The sequence below is a fragment of the Fulmarus glacialis genome, unplaced genomic scaffold (assembly GCF_000690835.1).
Source record: "Fulmarus glacialis isolate BGI_N327 unplaced genomic scaffold, ASM69083v1 scaffold44748, whole genome shotgun sequence".
In the NCBI taxonomy this organism is placed as follows: Eukaryota; Metazoa; Chordata; class Aves; order Procellariiformes; family Procellariidae; genus Fulmarus; species Fulmarus glacialis.
In genome coordinates this window covers 34931-50694 of record NW_009227168.1, presented here as the reverse complement: position 1 = coordinate 50694, position 15764 = coordinate 34931, and the positions used below count along the sequence as shown (strand labels likewise).

Below are 15764 nucleotides of genomic sequence, written 5' to 3'. Positions count from 1 at the left end.
CTTAACTTACATACTTACAAATACAGTCTAAAAATGTATTTGTACATCTTTGTACATCTGTGTACAGATTCTTTAGTGCTTAAAGCCTGATTCTTTACATCTGTGTACGCACAGTTTTTGTTATTTTTTCCACAAGTGATGACGTAATAAGATCATGGGAGGACCCTGACTCAAAAGTCTAAATGAAGCTGCAAAATGCTGTTTTTCGCCCTTGAACTACCTTTTATTTGCACGTACCACTGTATCATTGTATGACATTGGCTTTTGAATACACTTGTATTACATAAAGCTAATACATTGTTCTTGATTCTGCTTTGCAGTACAGAATTGGACAGCTGTACATGATAAGCAAGCATAGCCATGAGCAGAGTGACCGAGGTGAAGGTGTGGAAGTGGTGCAGAATGAACCCTATGAAGATCCAAACCATGGCAACGGTCAGCTAACAGAAAAACGGGTCTATCTCAACAGGCAAGTGCAATAAAACTGTTTCTCTCAGCATGGGCTGTAATAAAAATTTGCATGGAGTATCCCTTCCAGGCAATAGCCTTGCTGTTTCAAGTAGAACATGTTCCCATGCCGCTTCTTGGTAGCCGCAGGAAGAAGAAGGTGGGATAGATCAGTGGCTTGAAATAGAGGGATTAGTTGTCATTTTTTCTAGAGTATCTTCTCTAAAAGAAAGAATTATAACTTGAAGTTAAGGATGTACTGAAAATCAGAACTTTTCTTTTGTTTTACACTTAAGTCTTTGTCATTCTGTTTTCCAAAACTGGGGGGGGGGGGATGACCAAAAAACTAAAAACCAAGAACAACACCCCACCCCCCAAAAAAACCCCCAAAACCGAACCACTAAAATGATTTAAGGATTTCTCACCTCATGATAGTGTCACAAAGCCAGTATCCCATTTTTGGCGACGAGATTTGCTCAGCAAAGTTAATTGACATTATGAATGACCATTAGGCTGTACAATGATGACCTTCTGTACCAAAATTAATAGGCTTAAAGACATGATGGAAAAAATTGCTTTTGTTTCCCCAAAGTTCCATCATTTCTTAAAGTGAAATATGTGTCTCTTCCTATGGTGAAATTATACTGCTGGGGATCAATGCCTCCACACTCAAAGGCCAGAGATGTTTTAATATACATATACATTTTTGTGTCCTGTGAAATGTATTGCTAATCTGTTCGTATTTTTACTACTTCTGATCAAATTGAATATCACTGCTTTTCTGAAGTTCTTCTATTCCCCCGAGCCTGTTCCATTTTATTAAACTTATGCTCTGCAGCATTTCATAGTGGACATAAAAACACTATAGCTATTGCTTCTAAATTGCAAGATACTCCTCCACTGCAATCCTGACATATCTAACCTTAACTCAGGCTAAATTGAATCACCAGTAATGTTGCACGCACACACACACACACAAGTCCAATAATATATGTCGTGCCAACATTTAATATTATTGTGATAGTAACTCTGTTCTCTCACAGGGTAGATACAGAACTTGGGAAAAATCAATAAACGTGTTCCTGTTGTAGAGCTCCCAGAAGTTGCGGGTTTTTTTAATGTTTCTGGATATTTCTTTCTTTCACGTTAAAAAGAGAGAAGGCTTTAAGCACTGAAGAGCATATTCAGAATTACCACTTCAGGGTAATTCAGAGTAACCGCAAGGACTGTGTTCTAGAAAGCCTGTACAAGACATACTTGGGAAGCATGTAGTTTCTGGTAGTGTAGGCAATGGAACAAAGGATCTCTTACCCAAAGACAGGTACAAACATTGACAAGGAATATCTGTGTGCCTACAACTTGGGAAGTTTACCTAAAGCTATGGTGGATGTTTGAAGCTGGGCTCACTGAGTTTAATGGTAATTGTGAATACTCCTTGATAATGATCACCAGAATTGCCATGTGAATCTGGTTTTGGTGTCACAATACCACCAGATATTGCATTACTATTAAAGCTTTGTGGAAAGGATCAGCAGGTTTTCAGGCAACTATGGATTTTGCTGGGAAGCCAGGATCTCTCTGGAAGGCTTCACTCAAGGAGACATGCTGCCATACAAGATGTGCTGTAAACTTCTCTGCCTGCCTTCCTTGAGGAACAGGACTCCTTACACCAGCACAGTTCTCCCTTCATCTTTTCGTCTTCCAGGGTCCACTGCCCTAATAAACTTGCTAGCTTTACTTCACTTTATTTTGCTCTCTGAAGAAATTTTAGCTTATATATTCAGGATGGTTTCTTGGAAAGATTTGTGCATTATTTTCATTTATCTTTTCTTGCCTGATACTACTTTAATTCTTGCAGAGGATCTTCTTGTTTACCAATGGTTTCAGCTGGAATGCCTTTAAGAAACACTTCCTCCCTATGTGCTGAAAGTCTGAACTTCATCTGGGGAAGGAAGAAATAAAAAAAAAAAAAAGAGAATGTGATTCACGGATACCTGTGCTGCTAAAATAGAAATACTATATTTTCTTTCTCTGAATGGACCCTTGGAACAATTCATGTGTTCCTATGACTGTAACTTGCTAGAAACTCTGAGTATAATGTGTGTTTTGGTCATAAAATTATTTGTTATCGGCAAAGGTAGGTAGACAGGCAAATACGCTAAAAACAACAATAACCAAAAAAAGTGCAAAATGAGCAGCTCTATGTTAACAAAGACATTACAAGTAAAATTTTCTAGTGTCAGTGTAAGCCTTAGTTATATTCAGAATTGTTTATTTTCTGCTGAAGCATTGTTTTCAGAAGCTGAAAGTCTGCATTCTCTGGTATTTATTATTTAGGCATCAGAGTAAAGTTTAGCAAGGGTAAGGGAGGGAGCAGAGAGATAGTCATAAAAAGACACTGACAGAGGCTGACAAAATAAACAAAAGATCTGATACAGTGAAGTCTATCATGCAGTATGTAAAATGCTGCTTAAAAGACTGTACACAAGAAAGGTTTATGTAAAGAAAAGAATCTGGTTTTGAGCAATGTCATCAAAGAGCAAAAGTCAATGCACGTGACTTGGAATCTTTAGATAACGTACTAACGTCTGCATTTTGCCTCTGGACAAATACAATATTTATGTGTAGCTAGATCATGGTTAAATAAGACTTAATGATCCAAACTCTGTATTTTCCTCAGAAATTTGCTAATATGGAAAGTTAATTTACTTTCTGCACACAGTTATCTAAACATAACTATTTCAAACATTTACACTTGGAAAACTGAGGTTTGAAAGCATCTACTTTAGTTCAGTCAAGATTCAGTCTTAGGCTGGGTGATCCACTCGACACATTCCCAGACTAATACAATTTTAACCGAGTCTCTGAAGTACAGTGATATTTGTGGTCTCCAAAAGTCTGTCTTCCTTTGAATGACTAGTACTGCATCTTTGTTACTGGCAGCTTCAGTGGTTATAACTGATGTCGTTAAGAAAGGGTTGAAAGACGAATTCTCATGAACTTTTTAAAACGTGTGTTTGTTCATCACTTCTTTGGTACCATGAGTGACCAGAGTTCTGGAAATGAGAGACCTAAGATCCATGGTAAAGAAAATGCTCCCACTCTTCTGTAGTATTATATAATTACCCTTTAATGTTCTTTCCATGTGCTGTATCCACATCTTTCATTTCTTATTCTACTGCTGTTGTACCACCGCACTGGTAAGTTATCTTGACAGATTGAGCTCTGAGCTATGACATCAGTTCCATTAATTCTCTTCACTTTTCTGATTTACTTTTCCCATCAGCAAAATGGGACTAATACTACCTACCAGCCTCATAGAGGTATTTTGAGTGATGTGTTAATTTTAATACAACAGCTTCCTACTCAAGAGTTGGTGTTGGTAGCGTGGGAAAAACTGCGTGCTAGGTGAGTTGAACGTAAGGGTTTGTGCGCAGGCAGAGAATATGGAGGAAGAAGAAATAGTCTCTAGGAAGAAATAATGGAATCGGGATCAAAGTGGACTGAAACCACGTATTTACGCATGACCTCTTATTAGAGAGTGCCTCCCTGTGGTTAAGAGTACTGTGACACAGATACACCTTGTATGGTCTGACCTGCTGAGTTTGTCCATAACCAAAGGTTTGAGGCCATAAATTCTTGAAATCTGCAACCTCAATTTAAATCTGATCAGAGGTTATTGCAGTGGCACCATATTGCTCACTTTGAGAGGGGAACAAACAGACTTGGTTTCATATATGCTTGTGGAGAAAGCTGAGACAGAATGCGTAGTAATGAGATGAAAATACTGAAGTCTAGGTATTGCTGTAGCCTGTGAAATACCTGTCAAATTATGAGCACGTTTGGAAGTATCTTCTTTTCTACAATACTCATAAGTCATAACATATTCTGATCTTATATTTTCTTTTTATTTTCAGCAAACTGCCTAGCTGGGCTAGAGCAGTTGTTCCCAAAATATTTTATGTTACAGAGAAGGCTTGGAATTATTATCCTTATACAATCACAGGTAAGGAATAAAGCAGAAATGATTACCGACTTGTACTTTTTGGATAGTTTAGCTTATCTTCAGAAGCTCCAAGTTACATATTGAGCCACAGATGCCAAGTTACTTTAACAACTCCTGTTGAACTGCGTATATTTTTCCATCTTACATTGACTAATATCAGGAAATAAAGATTATAGACTATGGATAGGTAAACACTGGGGTGTTGTATCTATGCAATTTCTTCCTTGCAAAGAAAACATCAGGTGCTTAGATTCTGTGCTGACTTGTACTCTTTATTGTCCCATAGACTTTAGTCAAATATAAATCAGCAGATTATCTGATGCAAATTTTTTTATTATTAATGTATGTTTACTGTAAGGATCTTGCATCATTGTTTTATTTCACATTTCTTTTTTTTTTCTTTTCCCTCATCATTCTTTTTTTTTACAAATGGACAATTGGAAATCAGAATACACAGTAAGTTTTTCTTCCTCTTTTTATTCTAAAAATAGAATAATTATGTGAAATATAGTAGTGGAATCCAAACTGATTCCTTCTTAATATAACTAATACATAATGCATTCAATAGTGGAACTTTATTTTAGCTATTTGTTTAAGAAATTTAAGATTAAATTTGAAGTGTTTCTGTGGGGATCCTATAAATTATTTACCTTATTTTTTATCACTTCAAAATAATTTGATACATTTTTAGTCACTGACTGTAACAAAGAGAAGCTTCTGTAAATCAGGGTAAGGCTTTTAAGGTTCCAGTTATTACGTGGAGACATGAGAACAGATTTGATTTTATTTATTGTTTTATTAACTTATAAAATGCTCATCTCTGGTATAGTATCTGGGAAACTGTACAAACTGTAGACAAAATTAAACATAATCTGGGCACGGTGCCCAGAAAAATCAGCTATTCCCTCTAGCAGAGCTAAGGCAAAATATAGCACGTAAATGATGAGAAAAATTGTTTTAAATGTGCTGGCCTTAATAATATGCAGTAAGTTTTCAGCAACCTTTGGAAGATGAGGAGGAGATGGTGAGGAAGTTCCAGGTGAAGGGACCTTTCAGAAACTCCTGCCTTGACTGAGTTTGAACTTCTGACTGTAGATAAAACATAATCCACTTGTTTTTCTTAACTCTGCAGTGCTCAAAATGTTTGTGCAGTTTTTTTAAAACCAGTAAAGAATATGGAGAGGAAAAAGATTTTAATGTGATAAATGTGAAAGAGAAAAAATAAAGGGATTTAAAGGCTCAGATCTGAAAGCTGGAGACTTATAGTTGAAACTTTGATGACCAGGTTTGAAAATCCAAAGTACCAAACTGTGCTTTTCAATATGTACTGTAGATACTTATTACATATTCTGCTTTGTTTCATGTTTAAAATTCATTTGATTGTTAGAGGAAACCCAAGTGTCCCATAATGGACAGTAGTAATGAGGGGACAGATTCTCAGCTATTTTCGTCAGAAGATACCTTCAGTAGGGCCTATCACAGTTTACATTAATTAAGGGCTTACCTTTTGATAGCAGGTTTAATCTTAGGCTGGGAAGATGACGTGCTATGTTGCATTGAAGTCTGATACTTACACTCTGTTGTATATTTTTTCTTTAACTGAAAGTCAATTGGAATTTTTTAATGTAATTTTTTTTCTTTAACTGAAAGAGACAAGTGGGAATGATTAAAGGGGTGGTGGCAGACAGAAATACATGGCTGAATTTGAAATGCAATACATAATCAAAACAGCAATGCTGTACTCATAGAATTTGAATCGTGAGGTGATCTTTATCTAATCTGATGAGACAACACCTGCAACACATTTTGGTGAAGGTCTGTAGAACGTATACAGCTAAAGAGACGTTCAAGAGCATCAGCAGAAATGATTGCAGGGTTGAAGAGACTTGTAAAGAAAAATTAAATCGGTCTACAAATGTAGAAGGTAGGCAAAACAGTCGCTAAGTGACAGTATAACTGCCTATGGGAGTTGGGGACTAATTACTCACCATGGTGCAAGGAAACAGAACTAGAAATATTGGGATGAAATTAAGGAAACTGTACTTCAGACAGAAATCTAAAATATATTTTAGTGGAGCTGATAGACTATGAAATTATCTTCAAGGGAAATAGAGAAAGTGCTTTTGCCTCAAACTGTTGAATCTAGAACAAAAGTATACCACTGGGAATAATTCCTATCCTTGTCTGGAATATTTCTCTAAATTTTGATCTTCTGTATTCATTAGAGAATTCTGAAAGAAAGAAAGAACCCACAGACATTGCCCAAAATATGTAAGATAGCCTTTTCTTAAAGATAGTAAATTCCGCCCAAAGGGTCTGTGGGACATCCTAAGAATTAAATTGAGCCTCATTTCAAGGAAAACTGATTCTAAAGGCAGGCCAATAATTGGATAAATAAAGCATAATTTTATCCAGTCAAGTCCATACTGCTATGTAGTATGTTCACACCTTACTTAACCTCCTAAGTTCCACTCTAAATAAAGAGCAAAGACCTTAAAGGCTCAGTAGTGTTATTTCAGTGTATATTAGTGATTTGGAAGAGGATGTGGACAACAGACTGAATTGTGCTGATAGTCTTAAGGTTTTTCAGTTGTAAAATATGAAGGCTGTTGAGAAATTGCATTCAAGCACATACACTAGCATTCAGAGATTCAATGCAGAATAATTTCATCAATCTGGTTTTCCTGTGAAATATTATGGATTTAATAAATAATGACCTTCTTAAGGACCTGAAATTAGGACATCTTCTAAGAAAAAAAGCTCAGCAGGCATTGAAAATAATTTCCAGAATATTGTTCTCTGCAGTGGTAGTATAAAAAGCCAAGAGTGATTGGATGCATGAAAACAGGAATGGAAATCAGAGTGTCATGATGTTAGTACTCTATAATCTGAGTCCAGTTACGATGGCATCTGCCTTAAGGAATGGTATTTGTTACACAGCAAACCCCTAAATTTGACAGCAAACAGCAGGAGATGACTGCTTGATCTACTACCAAGTCTCAACAACCATATTAATAATATGTAAAGCAAATGACACACTTAAGATAATGAGCTTAACAGAACTATAGCACAAGTGATGCTTTTGTGGTGTGTAATATGTGAAATATTGTAATGTCAGGAGAGCATTTTAAAATGTACACTATGCTGTTTGTGGAGGAGGGCCTCATTAAAACTGCAGTACAAAAGACTTCCTATCAGGAAGATGAGACATGGGTAATGTCCCAAGAAATGCTGTATCAAAAAGATAATGAGCTTAACAGAACTATAGCACAAGTGATGCTTTTGTGGTGTGTAATATGTGAAATATTGTAATGTCAGGAGAGCATTTTAAAATGTACACTATGCTGTTTGTGGAGGAGGGCCTCATTAAAACTGCAGTACAAAAGACTTCCTATCAGGAAGATGAGACATGGGTAATGTCCCAAGAAATGCTGTATCAAAGCTTGAGCTAATCCTGCTTCCTGCTTATTGAGAGGGAGGAGGAAGCAGAAAAAATACTTTCGAAGCTGAAGCCAAAGGAAGTCATCCAAATTTGGGGGTACTATTTAGAGAATAAGACACTCCTATAAAGTTCAAACCCTTGTTTTAGTGGCTGGGGCATTACTTAAGAACTGTGTGTGAGAAAGTCTCTTAAACTTAGAACAGGAGTTGCTTTGGTTTTGATCTTGTAACAAAAACCTGACAAGATATCTTGCTAAAATAAATGTTTAAGTTTTATTTATAAGTCCATTTAATATTGTGATTAGGTTGATGTTAAGCTCATAAATTTGGGATACTGTGTTTGGGATACAGGGGAGCCCTGTAGAAGTAACTCTTAGGGACTCTGCTCTGTGAGCAATTACAGGACTTGGGTACTGGTGAGTGCCTCCTGTCAAGCTAAACATGCTATTGGGAATGAGTGTTGCTGGCTGCTGGCTTTTAGAAAGAATTCCTTTGCTAGTCACAGGCTGGAACCCTTTTCACTTGCAGGATGGAGGAAAGATGCCTTGCAGCTCCCAAGAAACCCTTCTGTGCCAGTTTATCACAGCATTTGCAAATATGTATCTTTAGTGTAAACTATTTATGCTATTCTTAGATATGTGGACAAGAATGACTGAATTCTCAGGAGGCTTTCTTATTTTTCTTTCTGAGGTTGTCCAGCTAGATTAGAAATAATTAACTAGAAAGCAAACCTGTCTCTATTGCAGACCAAACGAAAAAGGATTGCATAGAAGTAAGTTTCTTTACCTGCATTGGGATATTGTTAGACAATAAGCAGCACCGAGCAAATATCCATTTGACCTGTTCAAGTGACAGTTGAGATTCTGGACAAAAAGAGAGGAGCCTCAAGCAAACAAATAATCAGATCACGAACGTATGGTGACTCAACCATGGTACAAAAAAGTCATATGATCAAAGTACACTGAAAAATGAGCCTAACAAAGTTTAGCTATCAAGTGTACAAAGAGGTTAGGAAAAATACAAACAGAATTTAAGCAAACTCTTCTGACTTTGAAAGTGCAGTTCAGGTGTTTACCAGGGATAATTTCAAATAGTTTTGCTCTCTGATCTGAACAGCTCCAGTGTTGTTAGCAATATTTCAATTCTGGGACTGAAATTTAAAAACAGCTGGATAATTTTTTTATGCATGATCTATGGCCAATTGTTAGTTTCACAATTATAAGTATATAAAGCAAAATAAAGATTAAAAATGGCATGTTTTACTCTCTGCAAGGAGGAAGAGCATTCTTTCAACCTGCCAATGTCTCAAATTAACTTAGGAATAGGATATAAATTCAGAATATTTATGAAAAACAGTTATGGAACAGAAAGCAGGAGACAACGATTCCTTTGATGATATATCACAATGACAGTAATACTTCTACAGCAAATGACTGAGGCAAATAGAGTTATTTCATCTGGTATGTGTCAAGGCCCCAGAGTGATAGTTGCTAAATGTTCCATTATTGACCTGCTGGTTTCTGATTACTTTTGAGAACAGGCATGTGCTTCACTTAGTCAGCTGCCAGTTTGTCCATGAAGTAAATTATCTGGAAGGAATGTTTTTTGTAATTGTTATTTTTATAATCAGATGACTTGAGAAGGAAAAAAAGTTGTTTCAGATAAACATTGCAAGGAATCTGGAGAGTTTTTTTCCTGTGTTCTCTTTATCTGATTACCAGTGCTTGAAATTTGGATGTAACCCATCAGTCTTCAGTGCACAAACTTTTCTCCAGCTTGAATATATGAAGAGTCTGCATCAAAAATGCAACAGAATCTGTGTTGCAGGATTAGAGCCTAATACAAAGTTACTACCAAAATTCCTCCCCTCTCATCCCCCAACTTAGAAGACAGGCTAACTGGTGACATTACTCTAGTAAAACACAGATTTGGTTCCTTTAGAGATTCTAGCAAAAGGAGGGACCTCTGTAGTATTTATAAGAAACAAATAATATATTTTTAGAAAGCTGCAAACCTGTATTCTTATTTAATAGCTTAATCCCATTGAAACAGAGTAAATCAAACTGCTTGGGAGAATTCCCTTTTTCCACCACTGGCTTATTATAAAGCAATCCAAACCCCTCTCTAATTCATCAGACTGTTTTCACTTGTGCGTGCTGCTTCTCACTTCCATTCTTCCTCAATAAACAGGTTACTTTTCCCATGTATCAGAGAAGGAGATCCTAAGGGAGGGCCAAAACAGAGATAAATGCTGAGTTTCACAGTAGTTGGAGGCAACTTGTTAGTTGACTGTTTCATCTTCAAGTTATTGTATGTAATACAAACAAATAGTGGTTTTCTTCCTGAGCTTGTTTATGAGAGTTTAACTCCCTTGCTTATTTTCAAGCCCTTTTTTTGCATTGTTCCTGCTCTTTCCGCTCAACAGTGCTTTTTCTGTTCTTTGCCACCTTCCTGTGCTTATCTTGCTTTCCAAATTCTCCTCCCTCTCATTGAGTCACATCTTCCAAGTTCTGGCATCACCCTGCCCAGCCCTTTCCATCTATTCTCTTTCGACTTTGTCATCCTGATTGGTGCTAGTTTGTGCAGTAAGTATCTTGTATCACATAGCAGCTCTGTGTGCTCACACGCCCTGCTGTCCGGAGTATTCTGAAGGTAGTCAATAACACGGTGGCTGTTTTCCAAAAAACTTTGAATAATCAATTAAAGAAACTATCTTTATTCTTTCTGTAAATAGCTGAAGGAAATACTGTAATTTGAAATATGCTGTAGAGATATCACTATATTATCTTCACATATCTTCTTGCATATAAACTGTACAGACGACATCTTGTTTATCCATACCCATGTGTGATTTTGATTTTCTCCCGCATCCAGGTCTCTCGGTTCTGTCCTTGCCATGTCCGGAGGCATTGACAATCTCCCATGTTACATCCCTCCTCCCATTCCATCCATCCTTCTTGTTTATAAATGCCCCCTGTTGCTCCGGGGCTGGTGTGTGTGTGTGTCTGCCTGTTTCCTGCCCTTGCCCCTTGCTGTGCTGGGCATCCCCTCCTGCTTCAGTAAGTCTGGGGACCTTCCACTACCCCATGGTCCCCATTTTTCCTTTGCCTATTAATGAGAAGTGGGGACTCCATTTGTCTTTTCCAGGTTTTTGATCTTCAATAAAGAAATGCTGTTGTTACCCACTGACTACCAAAACAGTGCCCAAAAATTTCGAATTCAAAGGATGTGGTATCTAGAAGTTAGCCCTATTAAAAAATCTAATTTTGCTTGGCCAGTCTCACCTCATTGTAGCAGTTACTGTGTTCTTTAGCTCTAGGCTCCATGGAGGTTGCTCTGTAAAGGATCCAGTTCCACCTGTGTTGCCAAAATAATGTATATGTGACCATACAAAAGAAAAAATCGTCAATCTGAAAAGTGGTGGGAGATCAGAGAGAACATTTACATGAAATGTCTGCCTCTTCAGGTTTTTATGTTAAGATTTAGGGGGATATGCTTCTGCTGCTTAAAAAAAAAAGTGGAATTAATTTTTACTGTACAAAAATAACTCCCAAGGATTGTGGATTAATATTCACAAGGAGCAGGAGAAGTGAAGTGCAATGATGAGGTCTCTAGCAGTTCTTTGAACATTCTGCAGAAAGAAACCAAATGGAAATGAAACTAGCTAAAATGTTATTGATGAAATAGCACTCACACAAAGCAGGTTACAGAGGGTAAAGAAACCTTTATGAGTTACCCTCTGTCCAACGTATTTACTGGCAACTATAGTAATTCCTGCAGCCACCTCGGATGTAATTACTATGCAAAGACTATTACAGTCCTCTCCATAAAACAATTGTGAAACACCATATGTGTTTGACTGTCTCTTTAAGACTTTGGCATAGTGTTTTGGCATACTTAGGTTCTACCCTGTTCTTCTAAGTGTTGCTTATTGCTATGGCAACACTAATCAATCATCATGCTAAAAATAGGCCTTTCATTTTTCAAGAGGTTATCTGTAGTGAATTGAAAATGCAACTGCAGTCTGTGTTTTCCATATGCTGCTTTCATTTCACTTTATTTTAATCTGGAAATACCCATGCTTATGTGTGGTAATTACTATTACAGACTCCGGTTATTTCACTGGTTACTCTCTTGAGCTTTCAACCTCTCCTGGTTCTTCCAAAAGAGGTGCAAAATACAGAAAGTTTAAAAAAAAAAAAAAAAACAAAACAAAAAAACAAACAAAAAACAAACAAACAAAACCCCCAGCATATTCTCCTTGTTTGTTTTTGAGTGTCATAGGTATACCAGATTATAACACATCTGAAAAAATCTGGAGGTGACAATATGAAAGACGCCACCTTTGAGAGCTTTACACAAAGAAACCTTATCATTGAAGACACTAGGAAGACTTTGTCTTATTATGTAGAATTTAAGTCTAATTTCAAGTTAAAGATGCAGTTTGCCACTATTTTTTTCAAAGAGGAACCTTGCAAGCTGTAGAGATAGCGAAATGGAAAATTGGAAACAGTGCCCTGTGCATTCCTGTGTGCGCTCAGTGTATCGATCGGCTGCCAGGTTTGTGCTGGAAGAACACACGCCCCGGGGGAGGCAGAGCAGAAAGGGAGTGGTGCTTTGAAAAAAAAAAATCTATTGGAAGGTTTATTACCTACCATTCACTCCCAAGTTTGATTCTGACTGTTGCGTAACACTTTTAATCCCTGGCTAAGTAAATATGCAGCCACTTAAGGAGGGGAGAAAAACCCAACAACTTTTTGCATGGTGAATAATAAAGTCTTTTGAATGATGCATAAACAGTTTTCTGGTTCTGCCAGAGCCCTCTGCCAATTAGTCAGAGTGCAGCTGATGAATCATGAGACACATTCTGTGAAATGTTCAAAAATTTGGACCCTGCTAAGTGTTCCTGAAAGCCAGAGACCCCCCACAGCTGCTAAAACAGTGGCTGCCAGTCAGTTGAGTTTCTAAGAGATATATTTGCAATGGAGTACTTTTTGGTGAATTTTAGTTTTCATTTGGGGGAAATTCATGTTACCATTTATAATCTCAAATTAGATTGTTATAGCCCTTGCCTTTATACTAAATACACAGGGAGGTTGACTTTTGGTAGCTTTGTGCAGAAAATTACTTTGTGCTCTCTAATGAGGTGGCTTGAGGTAAATGGCACTTACTCTTCTTCTATAATACTCTGAAGATCATTAGTCTTTTCTTAACGTTTCTTTTTTGAAATACCAGACTAGGAGATCTCTTTTTTTTAATTAGAGTTTAGATTCTGGGTCACAGGAAACAACAACTAGATTCAAGCAGTGGCTTGCTGAGCTGCTACAGGCAGCCTAAAGCAGCCTTAAGTTCAATATATGAAATGGCTGCATTTCAAAATATCATGATCTGACTCATTGCTGATAAACTCTAGACAGTGGTTGAAAATAGTAGATATTTTTTGATAGCAAGGTAAAACAGAAATCTGGAATTTGGCTTTACTCAGAATTTCCTCTGAAACTGTAGCCATGCTTCAGATCAACAGGACAAAGGATTTTCGTATTTTGCATTTTTGTCCTCTGCTGTACCTGAAACTGTGACCTAAAAAGCAACAAAGAAAAATGTGTTTGAGTGTTGAAAAATGTACTCAATCCAACAGCTCCTGAATTTCTATAGTTAGATCATAAGCAAAGATGCTTTAATCAGAACCAGGGATGAAGAGCTGTTTTGGTAAGGGTGTTATCTTTGTATTAGCTGTAAATGTGAAAGATGCTATACTGAAGTTCCTTCTGTCAATAGAATTTTCTGACAATTGACAGAAAGCAGCACCAAGTCCTGTGGTGGATCCTGCTACTTCTTAAAAGAGCTGAGAGAACTGCACTGCCCAGGGCCATTAAGGTCAGCATAGGCAGAGCAATTTCCATAGCCACTGAGGTTTCCGGCAAACCACTAAACTCAGACTGTATAACTTAAAAGTTTGCAAACTCACAAAGCTCTGACCTAGATACTCAATCTGCTCAAGCATTATAGACTTGATGGCCCTTCCACTAGTGATAGATCATTGATGTCATTCTGTTTTTATCAATTACTAGACTTTATTTAGCGGGTGTTGATTTTGTTTAATTGTGTAACAAAGAAAATTAAATTTTGGTCCTCAAATCAAGAGGGCAGATACTTAACAGACACTAACATGTAAGTAAAACATGGCCTAGAGCAGTAATCTTGAAATACGCAGACACAATGCTAGTAAACTGTGTTTTCCTGATAACTGTTGTGAACAATTAGTGTATCGTAGATAGTATGGCATACATCTCTACCATTTTCAGTGAAAATGTTTTTAAAAGCTGTTATTCAGACCTAAGCATTGAGTCCTCAGTAATGCAGTACCAGTTACTGCATTCAGTAAGCAGTACTAGTAACTGCTGATAAAATACTCACTGGCAGTCTCCTCTCATTTCCTCAAGGATGCTTTCCCATAGGATGCCCATATGCAGAGGTCTAGGTTGTTGTCAGCAAGACCTCTGTACACCTGGACTGTGACCGCTGTAGTTACATCTTTGTAAAATACAAGGCTGCCATATACTAAATTTTTTAGATCAATAACCCATGTTTTTACCACCCTAGCACCAATGTAGTTATTTTCCAAATGCTGTAAAAACGATGCAGTAGAAGATGTCTGTCATTAGATTATACATTTTTTTAAAATCTGCTTTTCATAATCCACCTCCAGTAATAATTTGCTTTTCAACCCTCCATATTCTCCTGCAAACACAGAAAACAGCTAGAATGTTGGTGTATGCTGTTTGAATATGAATCCTCTGAGTGACATAAAGCATTGTTTTAGGACATGCTGGCATCCCTGTGTCTCCTGGGTCATTCCTTTTTTTTTTTGTAACATCACATTTATAACTTTTCTTACTCTAGGAACATTTGATTATAGAATTCTTTTAATCAACCCCTTTTATTCATCTCTTCATCCAGCTAACGTTAATATAGTTCAAAGATGTTCATTCCACCTTTTGGTTAATTTTGGAGATACAAATTAGAACCTTATGACAAAGCTTGGTGCTTTCCCCCCCCCCCATCTTCTTTCCCTGTAGTGCCTACTGTTTGCTGAGGCTTTTGTTTGCAGATGCCTTTGGATGTCTGCCAGAATAGGAGCAGCATACTGAGATACATGGTGAAACCTCAGTTGGGAGAATATCTGGATTTTTTTTGGTGTTAATTTGTGTTACAAGATCCCCAGTTCTGACAGACTGCTTATAAATACTGTATATTTTCAGCTGGCACTTCCTGAGATGTATACATAGGAAATGTTTAATTGCCCACAAAATATGGGTAATAGGAGCTAGCAGATCTGTCATTGAACTTGCCCCATCCTGCACTCCACATCCTGCTGATTTTTTTTTTCCCTCCCACATATTCACTCAATGAACAAGTTGCATAGACTGAGAGCTACTCACAGTTCAGATTGGATTGAAACTCATAAATGTGCTGCTCCACAGACATCTTTAATAAAAGGCAAAATATTTATAAGATCTGAAGAGAAGCCTGTGCGGTTTGGGCATCTGCAGCACCAACATGTTGCATGGGAGTATTTTATTATGTTAATGGGAAGACAGTTTGACCAGAAGCCTTCCATGGCACCAGAACCTTATTCTGGCAAAACTCTCACTTTTTTTCCAACACGGATTGATTCTAGATGTGCTCATTGAGTACTAGATATCCTGTGATCAGAAGAAGATTGAACAATGACTTGGGCGAAATCCATGGAATCGGGAATATATTTTCTGCAGTCTCAAAGGAGCTGGCTTCTCATTTCAATTTTGTTGCACTACCGCTGGCCTTCTAAATCACCTCTGTTCTTAGTCATCAGCCTCTCCCTTAGAAG

The 15764-nt window shown here is 37.3% G+C and overlaps 1 protein-coding gene across 1 annotated transcript in view; it reads left to right on the top strand.

Annotated features, from left to right (window-relative positions):
• The first annotated feature begins 324 nt into the window (after positions 1-324).
• PITPNC1 (phosphatidylinositol transfer protein, cytoplasmic 1) overlaps positions 325-15764 on the top strand; it is a 44691-nt gene continuing 29251 nt past the window's right edge. The window contains exons 1-3 of the mRNA XM_009583060.1: positions 325-469; positions 4365-4453; positions 4902-4909. Of these exons, the coding sequence (XP_009581355.1) occupies positions 342-469; positions 4365-4453; positions 4902-4909 (225 nt within the window). The 5' untranslated portion in view covers positions 325-341. The remainder of the gene's footprint in view (positions 470-4364; positions 4454-4901; positions 4910-15764) is intronic.